Source organism: Oncorhynchus tshawytscha, linkage group LG02 (genome assembly GCF_018296145.1).
Source record: "Oncorhynchus tshawytscha isolate Ot180627B linkage group LG02, Otsh_v2.0, whole genome shotgun sequence".
NCBI classification, from domain to species: Eukaryota; Metazoa; Chordata; class Actinopteri; order Salmoniformes; family Salmonidae; genus Oncorhynchus; species Oncorhynchus tshawytscha.
The window spans coordinates 24,739,314-24,759,966 of NC_056430.1; the positions used below are offsets into that span (position 1 = coordinate 24,739,314).

Consider the following 20,653-nt stretch of genomic DNA (forward strand, 5'->3'; position numbering starts at 1 on the left):
TGTCAAGGACATGTGAATGAACTTATCCACACTCGAGGTCTTACATTCCCTGTATTAAGGGGAGAAAACGTTAGAATGGCATGGTCGACATAATAAACATCAACAATGCGTTGTCAAACCAATAATAGGCCTAAAGGAAATCAGAATGCGCAGTTGTGTGTGTGAACTTGCAAAGTTCTTTTGGAATGTATTTTTGTAGTCATTTGTTGTGCGTCTCAGGTAAAATCGTCTGCAAACAAATGAATTTAAGCTGGTCCTTATGAAAAAAAAGAGGAGAGGGCAACTGGTCATTGTAACAAGCACACAAAACTCTGGATTCCAGCAAACTTTTTATACTGGTTTAAAAAGAGCTCTTTTTATTTAAAGGTCTACCTCTGGCCAGGCTAAGTCTTTTCTTCCCCCTTAATCCGTTCTTTTATTTCAGAAAAACACAAAACCAGGTTCCACGCAGTGCTTTAGTAGCTAAAAGTGAAAGAGCAGTTTTTTTCGGGCTGAGCTGAGCTCTGAATCGCTCTGGAAAATTGGTTCTTCTGAATAGGTGGAGGAAAAACGTTTAATAGGATCCGAGGGAGGTTCTGCTATTGCAATCTGCTCTTTAAACAGGTGGAAATTGGACCTTCACAATTATACAAATAGTAATAAACCAGCATGGAAAAAAACTATTCCATCTCCAAGGATTAGCAACTCACAATGAAAAGTTTGTCTGGTCAAACCGTAGGACAAAAAATGATTATTGTTAATCAAGTTAAACAACCTCTGAAGGACTGATAAATTGTGATTTTTACTAATTAGAAGCATACAGTACAATCAGAATATGTGTTATATGATCTTATTCACTACTTAGGCTAATATTTACAGATATTCCAATTCAAAACATGGTAGCCTGAAATAAATCGAATACAATGCGAATGCTAGGCCTTTTTACTAAAACCAGTACTGTTGTCAACAGCAATCAGCAACAAACAAATGATACCACAAATAACAATAACAATAGCATAATAACAATAATAATAACATGTAGCCTACAAATAATAACAAACACATTGTTCAAATTAACATGATCAAATAGCCCTCATCTTTTATTTTTTTCGAGAAAGGAATAGACTAAAGCATAGTTATTCGATTAGAGAATGGCTGGTGGTATAAGCAGAGAATTTGAGGATGGGGACATAAATAATAATCTGTAATAACTGTCATGTACACCACCCCATGGCAGTATATAAGTGGGCGGCGGGAGAAGGGGCAGGGCTGGTGATGGCGTTTCCTTGTCACCCTTGATATGAGCTAGTCCATGTGATGTAGCTAAATGCAAGAGACAGTGATCTCGCGCTGATGAAGACGTCCGCTTCCAAAATGTGACAGGGCAGTCACGCTGCTATCTCCGAATACATCTGTCGTCGCTTTACAAAAAGGTAAACTTCAACATCGACTCAAACGCTAAATTTGCTATCAGATTCTCAGAGGTGTTGAATAGGAATGAACTCACTGCTTTTTGCCCTTTTCTTTTCCTTAACGAGCTCTGTAATGTTCTGTTCATTTTGTGTGTACTAATGAGCATTAATCTGGTACCCCTGGACGCTATTGTTCCAGGGATGCCCATTTGAATGCAAATGTGTGAGATTGTAATACCAAGGTGCTTATTAAACTGATGTGCGTCCGGTCTTTTCTGGAATTCAGGAGGCGAGGACAGGACGGCTGGTCGGCTGCTGCTCACACCAAGTTCGGTACACAAAATGTCAAGTTCTCTCCCTTTGGGAACGGCAATGTCTGTCCCACGACTCGATGGCGGTAGGAACGGAGTGTCCGCCGCACCAAAGGCGCTGGCCTTCTCCATTGAACGGATCATGTCCAAGACCTCTGAACCAAAAGTCCGTTTGGATGAGCGGCGAGTAGTGGAGACTTCAGAGGGAATGAAGATGCTGGGTCTCTGCTCACCTATACCGTGCATGATCCCCCTACAACCTTTTAGCTACGACTTACAAGCCAAGGCGCTGATGAATTACTCCGAATTTTGGAAAGCTAATTTCAGAGGAACACTATGCACTTCTGCTGCGATGTGCAAAGCCAACTGTGGGATGTGTGGCAAAATTGACTCGGGGTTGAAGCACTCTTTATTACCGGGGAGGGTGATAAAACCCCAAGTCATCCACCAGGCAGTGGCGATGCCCACCAACGGCTCTCTTTATTATTTCAACTACCTGGACTCTGCTTATCACCAGTCTGAGCTGCTAAGCGGACACTTGTTTTCCTCTGCCATGGCCAACTCACAAGCTTCTCTCAGTGCGCACCAGAAACTGCTACTGCTGGAGAACGCCAAACTCGCAAGCGCTTCCACCGAAAAGTTTCCGACACCTCAGTACCCACACAAGGAGCATCTCCCTGGCCAGCTCGACCAGATAGTGAAAGAGAACCATAGCCTGAGCTCGGAGAAAAATGGAGTGAAAGCGCATAGCAAGCACAACAGCTCCACGGACGGGAAACCCAAAAACTTCACCTGCGAAGTGTGTGGAAAGGTAAAGCATTTAATTCAGTATAACGAATGGCAAAAAAATAATAACGATGCAATTGTTATTGTTCGTTTTGTTTGTTTATTATTTGCTCTGCAAATCACTTACATTTCCTTTTTTTAAACATGTAGGCCTATAGACAATAACGCAGTATCAGTTATTGTAAATGTTTTGTGCAGTAGATTAGAATAGGCATTCCCTATTTACATTAAATTGAAGCTGACATGTCTTTTTCTCATTATCAAAACATCTCACAAATTAAATACAATACAAGTGAAAACGAGCTTGTTTGTTTTCTTCTGCAGGTGTTCAATGCCCATTATAATTTGACACGACACATGCCAGTGCACACAGGCGCGAGGCCGTTCGTGTGTAAAGTGTGCGGGAAAGGATTCCGTCAGGCCAGCACGTTGTGCAGACACAAAATCATCCACACACAGGTGAAACGTGTATTTCACTCGATAACAACTAGATTAGTTATATATGCCTATATTATAAACTCCCTCGAGGATTGCTTACAAATAATAATAATTTAGATATTTTGTATTTCTTTATCAGGAAAAGCCTCATAAATGCAACCAGTGTGGCAAGGCGTTCAACAGAAGTTCGACGCTGAACACTCACATACGGATCCATGCCGGGTACAAACCTTTCGTCTGCGAATTCTGTGGGAAAGGATTTCATCAGAAAGGTAATCATCACTATTTAAACCTTGGTCAAGATATTCAGGATATGTCCTCTAATGTAGGCTATATTTACAAAAACCCGCATTATAGGTTTTAGACTATATGTTTTGAGATTAATATAACACCAGAGAATCATAATAAAATAATCCAGATGATATTATTTTCAGCCTGCATTATAAATTCATGAAATTAATATCCCAGACAAATATTAATAAAAAAACATGGTTTTTATGATGGTGGTAATGATATATCCCAGTTATAACGTAATGATAATGTAGCCTAGATTACATCCAAAGGTAACAGCAAAGGCACACAATTCCCAATATTTAGAGGCATATCCATATTATTGGTATTATTGATACCCAGTGCTGCCCTCTGATGATGTTGAAGCGTCAATTTAAATCGGACATGTCACTTTACACTAACTAACTCTCCACACAAGACTCTTAAATTCGCCATGGGTCAAGAGACAGACCTTTCTCTGGTTTATAATCCAACCGTTTTCAGTTGCTGTTGCGTTTGATTGTGACAAAGTTTGACAACTTCTTGACTTCGACATGCAAATCGCTGATTAATGAAGGCTGTAGAATGGAGCGCCTTTGTGAAGAGTAAGTTAATTGTGAACTGTTGACCTTGAGGAGAAAAAAGGAGCTAAATGTGTTCCCTTTCGTGTATGCTGTTCATTTTATTCGCGATGTTAATTTTTATTAATTGCATTTCCCAATTTCAGGAAATTACAAGAACCACAAATTGACGCACAGCGGAGAGAAACAGTACAAGTGTTCCATCTGTAACAAGGCCTTCCATCAGGTCTACAACCTAACCTTTCACATGCACACGCACAACGACAAAAAGCCCTTCACGTGCGGAACCTGCGGGAAAGGCTTCTGCAGAAACTTTGACCTGAAAAAACACATAAGGAAATTGCACGACAATAACTCATGTAGGCCTATATCTGTGGCGACCGATTCTTCCAGGGGACCCGAAAGCTGAGTTTTCCACTGGATTTGGACAGTCTCCTTCACACTTAAATTGACAGGTTATTAAGCCTCGCCAGCGCAAATTTCTCAATGCATTTGTTTCTCCAGTTTTCACTGAGTGATGAAAACATCAAATATAATTGTTAAAAGAAGGGAACCTATAAAGCATACAAATAAACATTTGGACGACTTGATAGCCTGATGAAAAGCAAATGAGTTTTTTAAAGGTTTTATTCGATTTTAAAATTATAATAATGAGGATGGGAATTTTGCTTTGTTGCAGCAGTGCAGTAAATCTGACCGTGAGTGAATTAATTCATGTTATAAACATTTAAAGAAGAACATTACTATTTGCTCAACCCATGGGGAAATTCAGGAGGACGTGTTGTTTTTCTTTTATTGCATAACGTGTGAAAATCGAATTGTAAATAATGAAAATAAAATGTTATTTAAAAGTGTTTTACCTTGGGCGCATTTGTATACATTACAATGTAGGCTACATACAACTAAATTGTAACCTATATGTGGATAAAACGTTATATACATCAACATAACTTATGCATAAAATTGAATGTTTAACAATTTCAACAGTTGCCATTTATTAATAGGAAATAAAAAGTGTATCGTACATAAAATGCTATCGAAAACGTTTAGGTTTTTGAGAAAAATATGCCTACTCTAAATGTATATAGGAGTAGGTTAGTCAATGATTTGAAAAGGCCTATAACATATCAGAACGGAATTGTATTGATATTTCAGCCTTCTTTCAAATCAAGTTAAATGTAGCCTATGCCAAAAACCAGTTGGGAAGACAGTGATCGGTCTGATAAGCCTATAGGCCATTTCATCCTCTCAAATATCCAGATGTTTGCTTTTTCACAAAAAAAGATTCGCAAGCAGCTGTTTTACTAGCACCAGTGTGTGGGCTAGTCTGGGTTTATACGCCAATAATACATGGCTCCTGTTACTTGGTTGGGAGAAGTAGGCCTGTGTAGCATTATACACCTCCACTTTAAATTGGTAGCTATAAATTCAGTTTAAGCACTTTTTGCCAGACAAAGAGACAAGTCTGATGATGCTACACTTGACTTCCGTGTAATGGCACAAATGATCAGATATAACATGGACTCTTGAATGCGAATTACATTAATCAGCTAAACGCCGTCGATGGTAGGCTTCCGCGCATATACGTGTTCATCAGAATATGAATAATAGAGCACTTGGGCCATATCATCCACCTCTGTCCAACTTTAATAAAGGATAACGTATTCTGCACACGGCTCCTGGAACAATATTATCCTTGCGGCTAACAGAAATTCTGACGAGAGACGGGCGCGTGCTCACAAATCTCGGTCTACCAATTAGAACGTTTAATAATTATGCACCATGCCCAGGGACCGGTTAGAAGGCTAATATAACCAGTTGAATGGTCTGTTCACCTCTTGTCCACCCTGGTCCTGCTAGTTCACATAAAAGCTCCTTCAAAGACGAGAATATACCAACTAGTGTGTGTTTTTTTTCTTAAAAAATCATTGTTATATTGTCAGTTAAATTCCATTTTGCTGTTGTCACATTGACCAATACTTTTATATAGCCCTAAAGGCTCACATTATTGTTCAACATATAGGCTCTAGGAATAATATTTATATATTTCACACTACCCGTATTTGTTGGCGTTTAACATTGTGCGTAATTTGAACACTCAAGTGTAGTGCCAGACACAGATTGTGCGTAATTCCAGTTTAGGCTACGGAGTTTTCAATAGAAATCCAAGAAAGCCACGTCACATTGCGTCATAAATGTTATTAAGTGTATGCATTAATTGTTCTATCAGAAGAATAAAACATATTCTCAAATGTACTTTCGTTAGGCCTAATTATTCTCATATTTTTATTCGTAGTCTACGTAGGATAGATTTTCAGCAATTGTTCTATACAAACATTCCAAAGCTTCATCAAATAATACAGTTTAATTGACCACAGTCAATGAGTTGCGGGTAGGGGGTTAGCATATGCTGAAAAAAATCATAATCAAATTCCAACACAAACATAACAGCTAGAATATCACGGGGTCATTTATGCCCAATTAAACAATAGGCAACGCTATCAAGTTGGTATCCTCTCGTACGGACAATCTGGAACATGTCCACACCTACAATCATATTGGGTTGATGGGCCGAATAATCATTACAGTGTTGCCAATGTTACTTGTTTTTACGTCTTATAACAACAGGTTTGGTTTGTTTTGTATAAACAATCTTTACAACTCAGCCTACATTGAATTTCAGTATCCATTCATCCATCTTTGTTAGGGAATAGTCTATAGATGGGAAAATGCGAATGGTGCGAGTTTCTCGAAATAAATGTTTGTGTGTAGAAACGCGTCAGGGCTATGCACAAGAGTGTCCGTCTTGTCCAAAGCCGGAGAAAAGAGTGCTGGGGACTGGAGTAAACAACCTAAAGACAGCAGCGTTGCCCTTTTCTCTGCACATACCTCTCACGCATCAGAGCAACCAGCTTCGCTTCTAGAAACACGTTAATTGACAACGGAGCTCATTACTGCGTGCACATGTAAAACAGCGAGAGAGATTAACAACACAAGAGCGCATTAATCAACTGTCAACAATTGAGAACATCTACACGACCAGGATCACCCAAAATTGATGCATTTACAAGTCACAAAAGGCTCGGCTGAGACAGGAAGAAAAGAAGAGCAAGACTTTTGTTTGGCCATTTCAATTGATTGGGAGATTAACAGGAGTAGCTTCAGCTGTTTTTAAGGGCTGAGAGGAGAGAAAAGGACCAATTAAGTCCACCAAATGTTAACTACATCAGTTTCCCCCGTTTAGCCCAAATGAAATTCTAATTAAACCAACCCTTACCAACATTTTGGAAAGCAATTTCTTTCGCTGCTGGAGGAGAGCACAGGCTGGTTGCGCCCCTAGTTAGAAGAAGCATTGGCTCTTGACACAAAGAGCTCACTAGGCGCATTCTAAAATGCCATGAGGGAAGTTAATGAGCATCGGGCGAAGTCCTTGGATCTATTCCTGGAGAATGGTGTTGAAAAGATGGACTCCGCCAGCCTACTACATGGTGTTCTGGAAACTTCTTAATAATGTCCAAAAGGGCAGTCAGCAATAATATTGTTGTAGCTGCTCAAAATATGCAGTGGGTACTCGACTCTGGAAAATGATAGGATTGTAACATACATGTATGTGTTTGTATACGTGACACCACGAAAGTAATTGAAAATTATAAGACATTCTATTGTAAAAATAATAATAATAAAAAACAAAATGTAAATCCACATTTGGTTTCAAACACCTCGTTAGGATCTTGGATTTTCTAAATATATTTTTTGGGTGCATTAGCTTAGCATATCACACCAGGAAATTGGTGTGTGCATTGTATAGGCCTACACAATAATTACATTAATACAAGTAAATCAAATACAATAAAAAAATGAAAATAAATACACAACATAACATGATGACAGGACTGTGATATTCAAGTGATACAAATTCCTTGACAAAACTAGTTAACACTTTCCCCACCAAATCTAATTAAAACCCTTCCATACATTTACACAATGTAAATGTACGCACACGCACACTTCTTTTCTTGGATCCTTCTTGGCTCGTTAAGGACACGGGTGGTAGAAGGTGCTTTGTGGCTTAGAGGCCTGTGGGTGCTGGGCTTGTAGGAGCCATGTGCCGGCTCTGCCCTACTGGAATCACATCACTGTCTGTCAGTCTCCTTAGATTGACCTCTGCCCAAGACCAGTCCGTTTGCCTGCCCTCAGAGCCCTGGGCCAAGGAGCTGAAGGAGACCCTCTGTACCCTTGCCCACTCCTTTCACCTCTGTCTCTGGGAGGATTAGAGAACCCTAAACCCCAAACAATCTGCTCCACATTTCCAGCCTCAGCCTCTCACTGCACTGATAGCAATGAGATTGGTGTCCATGAGGAATCATGAGTAAATACTAATGTTGGCCACTGTCAAAAACAATTAAATAGATAAACAATACACAATTAATAGGCAAGAATACAACTGAATATCAACACATTTCTATAACTAGATAAAGACGTGACAAATGCATGAGTATTGTTCTCCATCACAGCCTGCCAAGACTGAGCTCTATTTTTGTGGAATTAAATCAGTCTTTCATTGTTGGTCAGGATCACTAATTCTGGGATGTCCGGTGCTAATCCCTTTGACCTGGTCTGGCCCTGCTGAGAAATGTCCACTACTGCTGTGCTTACCCAGAAGTGCTAATGACGTACTACTTCAGAGCCACAGCGTCCATTCACGCAAATAAGGCCCCTTATAATGAGATCCTACAAGTTGTCAAATTAGGATGAGCAGTCTCACCAGTTGGTAGGCACTGGTAAGAAGATGGAAGGACTGAACACCAGTATAACTAATTCACTTTATGTGACTTCCATTAACACAATAGAGATTGATCCCAGCAATTAAAATGTAATTGTTTTTCATAAGATAGAAGATACAGTTGAAGTCGGAAGTTTACATATACCTTAGCCAAATACATTTAAACTCAGTTTTCACAATTCCTGACATTTAAAAAAAATCCCTGTTTTAGGTCCGTTAGGATTGCCATTACCACTGTCAGAATAATAGTAGAGAGAATTATTTATTTCAGCTTTTATTTATTTATTCACATTCCCAGTGGGTCAGAAGTTTACATACACTCAATTAGTATTTGGTAGCATTGCCTTTAAATTGTTTAACTTGGGTCAAATGATTCGGGTAGCCTTCCACAAGTTTCCCAAAATAAGTTGGGTGAATTTTGGCCCATTCCTCCTGACAGAGCTGGTGTAACTGAGTCAGGTTTGGCCTCCTCACTCGCACATTTTTCAGTTCTGGCCACAAAGTTTCTATGCGATTGAGGTCAGGGCTTTGTGATGGCCACTCCAATACCTTGACTTTGTTGTACTCAAAGCTATGACATCATTTTCTGGAATTTTCCAAGCTGTTTAAAGGCACAGTCAACATAGTGTATGTAAACTTCCGACCCACTGAAATTGTGATACAGTGAATTATAAGTGAAATAATCTGTCTGTAAACAATTGTTGGAAAAATTACTTGTGTCATGCACAAAGTAGATGTCCTAACTGACTTGCCAAAACTATAGTTAGTTAACAAGAAATTTGTGGAGTGGTTGAAAAACGAGTTTTAATGACTCCAACCTAAGTGTATGTAAACTTCCGACTTCAACTGTATGTGATAAAAATACATATTCTGTATGTCCAAAGTGTTGTTCAGAACATACTGTGAATGCATTCTTCCTCCACAGTATCAATATTGAAAAGGAAAAAAAAAAAAATCCACTCTCTCACAAACTAAGAGACAAACCCTCAATTCAAATACAATGTTATGTTATAACTTCACTTACCTCACCAGTAGGCTTGTGGAAAAAGAGCTGAAAACATTAAGCACAATGTAAGTATGTATTTGAAAAGGGTAAAAAAACAACACTGCAGGAGTTCCCAGCAGTACAGCAGAAATAGTCTAAGAATAAATAAAAAAATCCCAGACAAGCTCCAGTATATGAAAGACATTTGTGTTTAAGTGCACTACAATTGAAAAAGTAAAAAGTATGTGCCGAAAGCTTTCTTTGTAAGGAGTACAGAGAGCCAGTGAAATGCAGTGAGGTATATGATTATGTTGACACAAAAAACCTTGGGTCCATTTTGGAGGAAACACTATACTTAAGCTTGGCCAGTCAATACCAAACAGTGTGGCGCTCCCTTAAGGCCAGTGTTAATTCCTTTTAGTGTGCCACATGTAGACTTGTCTTTAATCCACCACAACATGAACAACACAGTCAACTCCTCTCTTAGCCGATACAGTAGGCACAGGCCTGGCTGGCAGGACATGCACTTAGCCAGAGCTGACATGATCAAAGGAGTGATAAGGAATACTATGGGAGCACATTGTACAGTATGGAGCCCCATGTTATTTCAAGAAACAGCATTTTAACATTGGTTTATTTTTAAATACTGTAGGTCAATTTAAAAATAAAGTGTACTTTAAAAAATGTGATGTTTGTCTTCATATCTATCACATAATAACAAAATGTTCTAAAATAATAGAAAAACAAAACAAAATTATGCCAAAATTGTAGTTTTGTTGTACAGCACTCACTACACTTGCAGCACATTATTCAATAAAATACAACATGCAATCATCCATTATCCAATCAATTGAAGTCGACAGCTAACCAGTTATTGTGCTTCTCAGGAGGCTCTCAGCATGCTCTCAATAGACGCCCCAAATCATGTAATCATACGGTTTTAAATGCATATGCTATTAGAGATGGAGAGGGTCACCTCCTAGCCTCTGTCTGCTGCTAATCCTGTAGCTGAATTTGAGAGGTTGGCTTTAACCCAGGTGTCTGTGGGGTAATGGGGGTCAGGGGACTCAGGGAGGGTTGTCACGGCTGGGACTGGCTGGCAGGGCCTGGTAACAAGGGCCTGGTCTGCCAACCGGGGGCGTGAAGGGACTGTGGTGTCCGTAGCTAATCCACCTCAGGGCTTTCACCATTAGAATACATAATGTGAATCTAGTCATTTGGAAGTGCTCCAGATCGTGCTCTTCAAAATCCTTTTAGATAATTTGCTGCCTGTCCCCCTGCCTTCACTCACCCTCGTTGCCCCTCCTCAAACCTTCACCCACATCCACCCCTCCCACAACCACCATCCCCCATTAGCCCCCCTCCATGGCGACTGGTGCCTGCCTGACCTCGGGGGCAGGATCGGGTCCCATCTGAGGAGCCAGGGCAGCTGCCAACCATGGCCACTTCAACGCAGGCCATCCGGATGATTGCGTTTGTCAAGCCGCCACTCCGCGTCAACCCAGTGCAGGTTTGATCATCGCAATTAGGCTGGATCAGGGATGCCATCTCTGCCACAGAGAGGGAATGAGAGAAGGAAGAACGAGGGAGGTGGAGGGAGGGCAGAGGGGTGGTTTGTGCTGGTTTGACAGTCAGAAAGCAGGTGGAAAGACTCGCTGCGTTTTTGCAAACCGTTTAACAGTGAGACAGACGTCCACCTTCACATTTTGTCCCATGTACCTTCTCATTATCCACACAGCAGCTCCTTTTAACACTGTCCCTACGGCCCGTGTCTTACCTGAAAATATCTGAACTGAAGTCTCAATTATGTTGGTGGAAACAATCTGTAACACTATGACCAATTTGTAACCCCATAAATAGGACCATTTATCATACTGAATATGGTTTACTGTATAATGGTAAAATAACCCTAGAAAACACAGACATTCTAACTTTACAAGCAATAATGCTTTCTGATCGGTGATACCAACTGCCTAACAAACAGACCACCCACCCCCAAAAAATAAAAATAAATAAAAATAAACATGTCTTGAGAAACACAGCAGAGTTTATGCAAACCTAATGGACCTGCAGAAATGAATGGCTCATTTTACACATATTTCTATGGAGTATTATGAACATATGGTAACTGGCTGACCTCAGGCTACCCTTGAATAAAGGGACAATTAAAAAAAACAATTATCGCGGACACAGAAGGTCCTTCTGGAGGCTTTGTTTAATAAAGACGGCACAATCACATTTTATCTCAAATATAAAGAGGACTCTTCAATAACTATATAACGGTTTAGACACATTCCAGAGAACAGCTCAATGGCTTAGGCTAATATACCTGTATGTATCCCCCTAATGCACAATATACAGTCCCTTCAGAAAGTATTCATACCCCTTGACTTAGTCTACATTTTGTTGTGTTACAGCCAGAATTCACAAGACCCCACAATGACTAAGTGAAAACATGATTTTGGAAATTTTGGCAAAATTATTTAAAATGAAATACATAAATATATATAATTTACACAAGTATTCACACCCCTGAGTGAATACACATTAGAATCACCTTAAGCAGCGATTACAGATGTAGGTCTTTCTGGGTAAGTCTCTAAGGAGCTTTGCACACCGGGATTGTACAATATTTGCACATTATTATAAACTCTGTTAATTTGGTTGTTGATCATTAATTGACAGCCATTTTCAAGTCTTGCCATAGATTTTCATGACGATTTAAGTCTAAAACATATCTAGGCCACTCAGGAACATTCACTGTTGTCTTGGTAAGCAACTCCAGATGTATATTTGGCCTTGAGTTTTAGGTTATTGTCCTGCTGAAAGGAGGATTTGTCTCCCAGTGCCTGTTGGAAAGCAGATAACCAGGTTTTGTGCTAGGATGTTGCCTGTGCTTAGCTCTATTCTGTTTTTTTTATCACAAAAAACTCCCCCTAGTCCTTGCTGATGACAAGCATAACCATAACACGATGCAGCCACCACCATGCTTTAAAATATGAAGATTGGTACTCAGTGATGTGTTGTGTTCAATTTGCCCCAAACATAATGCTTTGTATTCAGGACATCAAGTTAATTTCTTTGTCACATTTCTTGCAGTTTTACCTTTGTGCCTTATTACAAACAGGGTGCATGTTTTGGAACACTTTTATTCTGTACAGGCTTCCTTTTGTTAATAACTCTGCAATTTCGGTTTCGGTTAGTATTGAGTAACTACAATGTTGTTGATCCATCTTCAGTTTTCTCCTATCACAGCCATTAAATTCTGTTACTGTTTTAAATTGTCCTCATGGTGAAATCCCTGAGCAGTTTCCTTCCTCTCTGGCAACTGAGTTAGGAAGGATGCCGAATTCCTTGAAGCGGCTGGGTGTATTGATACACCACCCACAGTGTAATTAATAACTTCACCATGCTCAAAGGGATATTCAATGTCTGCTTTTTTTGTACCCATCTGCCAACAGGTGCCCTTCTTTGCGATGCATTGGAAAACCTCCCTGGTCTTTGTAGTTGAATCTGTGATTGAAATTCACTGCTCGACTGAGGACCTTACACAATTTCATGTTTGGGGGTACAGAGATGAGGTACATTCAAAAATCATGTTAAACACATTTATTGCACACAGAGTAAGTTCATGCAACTTATGTGACCTGTTAAGTACATTTTTACTCATGAACTTATTTAGGCTTGCCATAACAAAGTGGGTGAATACTTATTGACTCAAGGCATTTCAGATGTATTTTTTATTAAATTGTAAACATTTCTCATAAAATAATTTCACTTTGATATGGGGTATGGCTTATAAGCCAGCGACACAAAAATCGCAATTGAATCCATTTTATATTCAGGCTAACACAAAATGTGGAAAAAGTCCAGGGTTGTGAAAACTTTCTGAAGGCCCTGTATACTGTGTGATGAAGTGTGGGGGGTGGTGGAATGGTGTTAATACATGTAAAACAAAAATGTTAGAAATAAGTTATATGATAGCATTTTAATGGATAAACATATTGAATTGTTGGGTGTGTATATAGTGTGCAACATTTTATTTGTATAGTTTATTATCTGTCAACTCTACAAAGTTAGGTGTGTGTCAGCTCATGCTTTTTAATGGACTAATAAGCTAAACTATAATGATTTATTAGGGACAAAAGTACATTTGCAGTGAAAGGAATATATAGATGAATGTGAATAATAAAAAACTTTATTGGTTACATATGCACATTGCTTGTTACGACTACTAGATATTGCACAGTATATGAACAAAAAAAAGTGCTTTAATGTACACATAAGAACATAGCTAGTATACAGACAATACATGCAAATAAATAAGAGCACATTTGATTAAATCATTGCTGAGTGACAGACAAAGTGAATGACCTGAGTAACTGAAGGAATTTGCCTTTGTTATCCAAATCTATGGTGCTACCTCCCCCTAGTGGGCAGATATGAACCATGAATTCAAAGACACCATATTCTTTGTTTCAAATAGAATTCTGATGGGATTACCATAAAGTGTTAAAGGCAATACAATCACACTGAAAGTGTGAGCATTGCTTGTAAACATTGCAATCAAGAGCAGCAATTCTGCAGACTGAGGGGTAATAGCCTAATCTGAGCTTCACCCCGAGACATCAAAATGGCTGAGCACAAAAAGGAGCTGCAGTGTAAATACAATGGAAATCAACATGCCTACTCAATGTTGGTGCTAAGAATACTGTTATTCTGATAGGAAAACAGCCCATATGAGACTAAATATGGCCTATAAAAAAGAGCATTTACCTCACAATAACCTCAATCTACAGTGTAATTGTCAACTGATTTTAGTTTCTCCTTCACTCCATGTTGATCACATAAGATTAAGTCAAAAGCCAAAACAGATTGTCCACTTCACTTCAGTTTCAGTATAGGACGAGGAGGCAGAGCCCCATCTTGTGCGGGGGCATGGTCTCTGGGTGTAGTTTTCTGTTTTTGTTGTTTAGGTGTTCTGCTAGGGTCACTGCTAGGATGTGGGCCCTTACCCAGGAGGAAGCGCTCCCATTCTGGGATCTTCTCCTCAACTGATGCCCAGTAACGAGTCTGAAACAAGACAACAGTACAGCGGCCTGTGTCAACAACAATCTGTGACCCCCTGACTGTACTTGATTATCAGGTATAGTAGGGTCAAGCTGCAAAACAACTCAAAATAGCTCCCATTGAAAATTAGGGGAGGCAAGGCAATCTTCAGAGAGGGCATGTATTGTTAATTTGTTGTTACTAAGAGATCCCTTACCTCCAAACTGAGGATGTCAGGGTGTGGGAGTTTTCTTGTTCTGAGACGATTCTCCATTTTCTGCAAGTCCTGTATTTGGAGAAAGGATCAGCCTATCACAAATTCAGCTATTCCTTTACACATGGCCTTCAAAACCTACAGTATACCAGCCTCATCGACATGCACAATAAAAGGCATGCACTGAACGTGTACATTCAAGTAGAGAACCTAGCAGCAGGTCTGAGAGGCACTTGGTAGATTCATACCTGGAGGAGCTGGGAGTTTCTCTCATGTGCAGCTTGTGACAGCTTCACCTGCTGCCTCCTCTTGCTCTTCTGTTGCTCATATCGACTTTCCATCTGCTGAAGGAGCACAGCCCTCTTCCCTAGACTGACACAACATGGATGACTTCCTTAGATATGCTTCCATGTGAAAATGAGCTTTAGGCTCTGCATGTTATTCAAGTTAAATTGAGCTACCTATACTTTTGTTCTGGATATTCAGCAAGCCAAAGCCACTTATGACATTTTAAACAAACTCCCAGGGGGCCAGCTAAAGTTAACTAAAGGGCTTGTTTGACATTGCAGCCGACAGTGCAGGCAACTGCTGACAGACTGATCTACAAATCACCTTGCATCACAAATAACTACTTTTATATTATTTGTAGATCAGTCACAATTTACCCATGATACATCACAGTTTTAATGCTCTTGAACATGCCATTATCAGCTAGCCAGCAGATCCGATCCGCTTGTTTACAGCTGCACTAGGGTCGGACATCATTCCTGTGTATATAATGACACGAGGAGCCGGCGCAAGATATGGCTCGGAAAACGTACCTCAATCATGGGCCAGCATCCCTGTGGAACACTTTCGACGCCTTGCACGGTCTGTTACAACAATATTGAACGACTGCTAGTTTTTCCAGAAAACTGTCCTTTTCCTCTTCATGCTAGGTAGCAGAAGCCGCAGGAGCCGTTAATGTTCAACATGACGCACCATTCTAGAATGGCTGTTGTTGCTACTGCTAACTACCATGAGGACAAAAACGTCAGTTTAATTAAAAACGAGCAGTTGCTCAATCTTCTTGTAACAGTTGGGATAAATGGGACAATTCGGAGTATACCGCATTTCTCATTCCTGGATTGAGGTGTTTTAAAAGCAATATCTCGCACCGTCTTATTATATGTCTTATTATACACTGAGTGTACAAAACATTAGGAACATTTTACTAATATTGTGTTGCACCCCCTTTTTCCCTCAGAACAGCCTCAATTCGTTGAGGCATGGTCCGTACAAGGTGTTGAAAGCGTTTCACATGGATGCTGGCCCATGTTGACTCCAATGCTACCCACAGATGTGTTGAGTTGGCTGGATTTCCTTTGGGTGGTGGACCATTCTTGATACACACAGGAAACTGTTGAGTGTTAAAGACCCAGCAGCACTGCAGTTCTTGACACACTCAAACCAGTGCATCTGACACCTACTACCATACCCTGTTCAAAAGGCACAAATCTTGTCTTACTCATTCACCCTCTGAATGGCACACATTCACAATCCATATCTCAATTCTCTCAAAGCTTAAAAATTAATTCGCGGTATTAACAAGTGACATCAATAAGGGATCATAGCTTTCACCTGGCCAGTCTATATGTCATGGAAAAATCAGGTGTTCCTAATGTTGTGTGTACTCCGTGTAAACAGGAATGCTGTCCGACCATAGTCCAGCTGTAAGCAAGCGGCTCAGATCTGCTGGCTTTTTAAATCAGATAGTTAGCATTAGCTACATTTACCATATTAAGTTTTCGTGCGAAGACTGAATCGAAGAGAGTGAGATTAGGTGTGGACAACGAAGATGGCAACAACAAGAAGTAATTAAAACATGAACTGCATAGCGCCAGGCTGTAGGAATTGGTTCCAAAAAAAATCCCTCGGTAAGCTACTATCGGCTGCCCGAGGGCCCAGAACTTTTGAAGAAGTGGCTCCATGTCCTGAAGAGGAAGGACGTGCCAGTCTGAGCTAGCAGGATCTGTAGACAGTACTTTGCAGAGGCAGACTTCGCGATGAAGGGCACTTGCGATGCGGCAACTGGGAGTTTCTGAATGGAAAGGAGTCATAGGCCTAAGTTGAAGCCTTCTGTTTGCACCTCCATTTAAAATTGAGGGTTGTTGTAGTAGGGGTTACCGACCGACCATCATCAACATCGCTGAAGCGACTGAACAGAGGAGGTTCTGCGAGTCAATGCAATGGAGCCTGAGGTAACGTTAACCGGTCATGACTGTTGTTGACTAGGCTAGCATTAGACACTGGACAACTTCGTTGCAACTTTAGTTGAAGGTAACTAGCTAACTGCATCGGAAGTGTTTTGTGTAACACCCCCCCACCAGCAAACAACGTTAGCAAGCAACTCTACTGCAACACAGTTTCTCCGTGTACCCGTTATTAGGTAGTTACTGTAGCTAGCTTCCACCTCAGATAGTCAAGTACTGTAATACATTTTGTTGACAGATGTTATCTCCACCTCCTTTAGCTAGACTGAAGTTGACATAGCTCATGTTTGCTGAAAAATAAACGTTCCTGTATTTGCTGTGTGTGTTGACAAAGCATACAAGACAGGTAGCTTGTTAATGCCAACTAATATATTTAGCTCCAGTCTTAACAAAACATGTTTGTTTTCAGGATGACATCTTCATCCCTGAAAAGGTTTTCATCTTGGAAGAGACTGAAGGAGGCAGAGGAGGTACATGTAAATCCATGTTATTTCTAAGGCTATTGTTTATTTCAAGTATATGCAGTGATTCTTGAATATAACTATAGCCTAACAGATGTCTTAATTGTTTTCTACCAACAAGAAAGAAGGAAGGGTTAGTACAGCATGCCAAACAGGAAAGAAGGAAGGGTTAGTACAGCATGCCAAACAGGAAAGAAGGGTTAGTACAGCATGCCAAACAGGAAAGAAGGAAGGGTTAGTACAGGAAAGAAGGAAGGGTTAGTACATGCCAAACAGGAAAGAAGGGTTAGTACAGCATGCCAAACTGACAGCATGCCAAACAGGAAAGAAGGGTTAGTACAGCTGCCAAACAGGAAAGAAGGGTATTCATGTGCTGCAGTGGAGAAAGAAGAGGTCCAAACAGGGACCATCACAGGAAAGAAGGGTTAGTAGAGCATGCCAAACTGACCCCTGGCTGCCAGTATTCATGTGCTGCAGTGGAGAAGAGGTCCACCGGGACCATCACTAAAGTGCTCGGGGCCCAGCTAGATAGCGCTCACGACCATCAGTATATAACCGAGTCCTGGCCCAATACGCCACAGATGGAACTGATGGAGAATGAGATCAGTGAAGACCATAACTCCCTGTATGAACCTGAGAGCTCAGAATCCCAATCATCACAGTGCGAGCCAAGATATACTATCGATCACTTTAGGGGAGAGGGCTGGTGTTCTGAAAGTAGAGAAGGAACAGGCCATTCAACAGCAAATTCAAAGATACACCCATCCATAAAGGGAATCAGAGTGGAACTGTTTTCCCGTTTCAATGGATGTGCGACCTTGTCCCGGCCCTGCTGTTTCGACTCCCTCTCTCTCAACCTATGAAAAGCCAACTGACATTTGCTCCTGAGGTGTTGAACTGTTGCACCCTCTATAACCACCGTGGTTAATATTTTGACGTAAAAAGATATTTTGTAAAATTCATTTCATTGATTGATTGTTTGCTGTGCTGAATATTCTCTAACTGTCAGAGTGATGGGACATATAGTATCTGTAACATGCTCATCTGCATCTTAACTTCTTAAAGTGGCAATAGAAACTATATCAAAGTGACTCCCTGCTCCTCTTTTAGTAAAACGCTGAGGGATGCGGCTGGAGAAATGTAACCACTCAAATTCATAGGCAGTGCTATAGATGCAAGGACTGACCATCCATGATATCAAAATTGTGATCCTGTTTCTATGATCTGTTTCCACCCAGTTCGCTTTCGTCTGCTAAATGGCATATATTATTAAAGTTTACTTTGACTCCGCCAACTAGCTGCCCAGTGTAGATACCATTCTTTTCCAATAGATGGTAGGGAGAGGCATAACATGCAGTGCATTGAGAGTCACAAATAGAACAAAGTTCTATTTAAGCGCCTGGCCACGCAGACGCCCACGAGCAGAGTGAGTGCAATGATTGAATAACATTTATGTGTAAATGTATTTTGCGAACGGTGTAGTCTGCATGTAATTCTTCCTTGTGCCTATAGGATGAACTGGTGATAAACTGCCAGCCTTAATGCTCTGCAAACAAAATCATAAGAAAAGTTAGAATGATACCGAAACTAAATCACAATGTATTCATAATGTGCACTCCCCATTATTGGTTAGAATGAAATTTCATGAATCATGATGCTGTCTGCGATTAGAACTCTAGTCGTCTAATCAAAAGGCAAATGTGTTACCATTGCGCCGCACAGCGCTGGTGATAAATATATGATACTGATTATATATTGAGCACCTACCCACTACGGATAAACCTTAATTTATAATCAAGCAACATTTCCCCAATTATTTAACTGGCATATCGGCTGCTGACTGGTCGAGTAACCTCTTCTGCCAGGAAGTCCTTCATAAGGATTAGTGACAATATAGATACTTAGTGTCCAATAAATACATCGCCATCCAGACAGATTCGCCACTCACACCAGTTTGTGTTCGGCTACGCCAACTCCTTAGCTGAGGTGTTTTGTCTGTATTGTTACTACCACGAGAACGAACTCTGATCTGGGGCAACGATCGGCTCACATTAACGGCTTCAGTAGGTTTATTGGCTCCCTAACTAACATTATTTAATTCTCTATAATAGACTCAGAGTTACTCTGGAAATTCAGCCATTTTTTTGGTTAGCTGGCGTTCTAAATCATAGTGGTTCCATTCCCCGTTAACGTCACATGGTTCTGACTGAGCTAACGTTAGACAACAAGCACTAGCGTTTGCTACCCTTGACGACACGTTACTAATGGTCAAATTTCCCTAAAATGGTTTAACTAGACAAATGCTCACATTTCTTCGTGTTTCTTGTTCAGTTCAACTTCTTCAAATGGAGGAGATGTCATTCTGCTAACTTAACTAGAAAGAGATAGACACTGCTGACCGTCTTCTTCGATGAGGTATAACGGTGGTTGGCATCCAATATGTTGCATTACCGCCACCTACTAGACTGGAGTACAACTCCCTAATCTAACACTACACTAACAAAAAAATTATATAAACAAAATTAAAATCACATCACCCTACTCCACTATTTAAATCTATTCAGTCATACCTCATGCCAACAACCTGAAAGGATGGGACATCACCACTTAACACACCATGTAACTCTTCTGATGTCAAGTCTCGCACACCCAACTACTTCTCCGCAGCTGCCACCACAACCTCCATTTTCTGCAACTTGCTATCAATGCTAAAAATCCGATCTTACTGAAACATATATCACTTGTTGGCCTCTCTCTTTGTACTGGTACAGATATACTACTCAAACCACTCCTCTCAGCATCCCTCCCCCTTGACCCATCTTCCTCTACTTTCTTCACTGCTTCAGCATATGACAACTTCGGCACTACTCTAACCCCGGAAACCTCAACCCGCCTATCTCCAATGGGACATTTCTGACTCCAAGCTCCATGGGCACCCCTACAGTTAACACATACCACTCCTTCTCCCAATGCTATACATTCCTTTGTCTCATGCCCTTCTGCACACTTCTCACACTAGGAACCTCCCTCCTACACACTGTAGCCACATTCCCATAAGCTTGACACCTGTAACAATGTAGTGTATTTGTTACAAAAGCTCGAACAGGATAACTTATATATCTTAACATCACT

At 40.5% G+C, this 20,653-nt stretch overlaps 2 protein-coding genes across 4 annotated transcripts; one reads left to right on the forward strand and one right to left on the reverse strand.

Annotated features, from left to right (window-relative positions):
- The first annotated feature begins 1,243 nt into the window (after positions 1-1,243).
- Positions 1,244-13,173, forward strand: LOC112219039 (fez family zinc finger protein 2-like). Of its 2 annotated transcripts, none has more exons than XM_024380266.2 (5): positions 1,244-1,412; positions 1,678-2,513; positions 2,813-2,947; positions 3,066-3,198; positions 13,007-13,173. In XM_024380266.2, the coding sequence occupies exons 2-5, from the start codon at positions 1,734-1,736 to the stop codon at positions 13,054-13,056; spliced, it is 1,098 nt and encodes a 365-aa protein (XP_024236034.1). In that variant the 5' UTR covers positions 1,244-1,412; positions 1,678-1,733; the 3' UTR covers positions 13,057-13,173. The 2 variants fall into 2 exon arrangements, with proteins under 2 accessions (XP_024236034.1, XP_024236030.1); XM_024380262.2 differs by lacking the exon at positions 13,007-13,173 and adding an exon at positions 3,924-4,631.
- Positions 13,174-13,727: 554 nt separating this feature from the next.
- On the reverse strand, positions 13,728-19,956 carry lg02h3orf14 (linkage group 02 C3orf14 homolog). Of its 2 annotated transcripts, none has more exons than XM_024380251.2 (4): positions 19,830-19,956; positions 15,057-15,180; positions 14,812-14,880; positions 13,728-14,618 (listed from the first exon to the last, which is right to left on the reverse strand). In XM_024380251.2, the coding sequence occupies exons 1-4, from the start codon at positions 19,880-19,882 to the stop codon at positions 14,430-14,432; spliced, it is 435 nt and encodes a 144-aa protein (XP_024236019.1). In that variant the 5' UTR covers positions 19,883-19,956; the 3' UTR covers positions 13,728-14,429. The 2 variants fall into 2 exon arrangements, with proteins under 2 accessions (XP_024236019.1, XP_024236023.1); XM_024380255.2 differs by lacking the exon at positions 19,830-19,956 and adding an exon at positions 19,470-19,774.
- Positions 19,957-20,653: the final 697 nt, after the last annotated feature.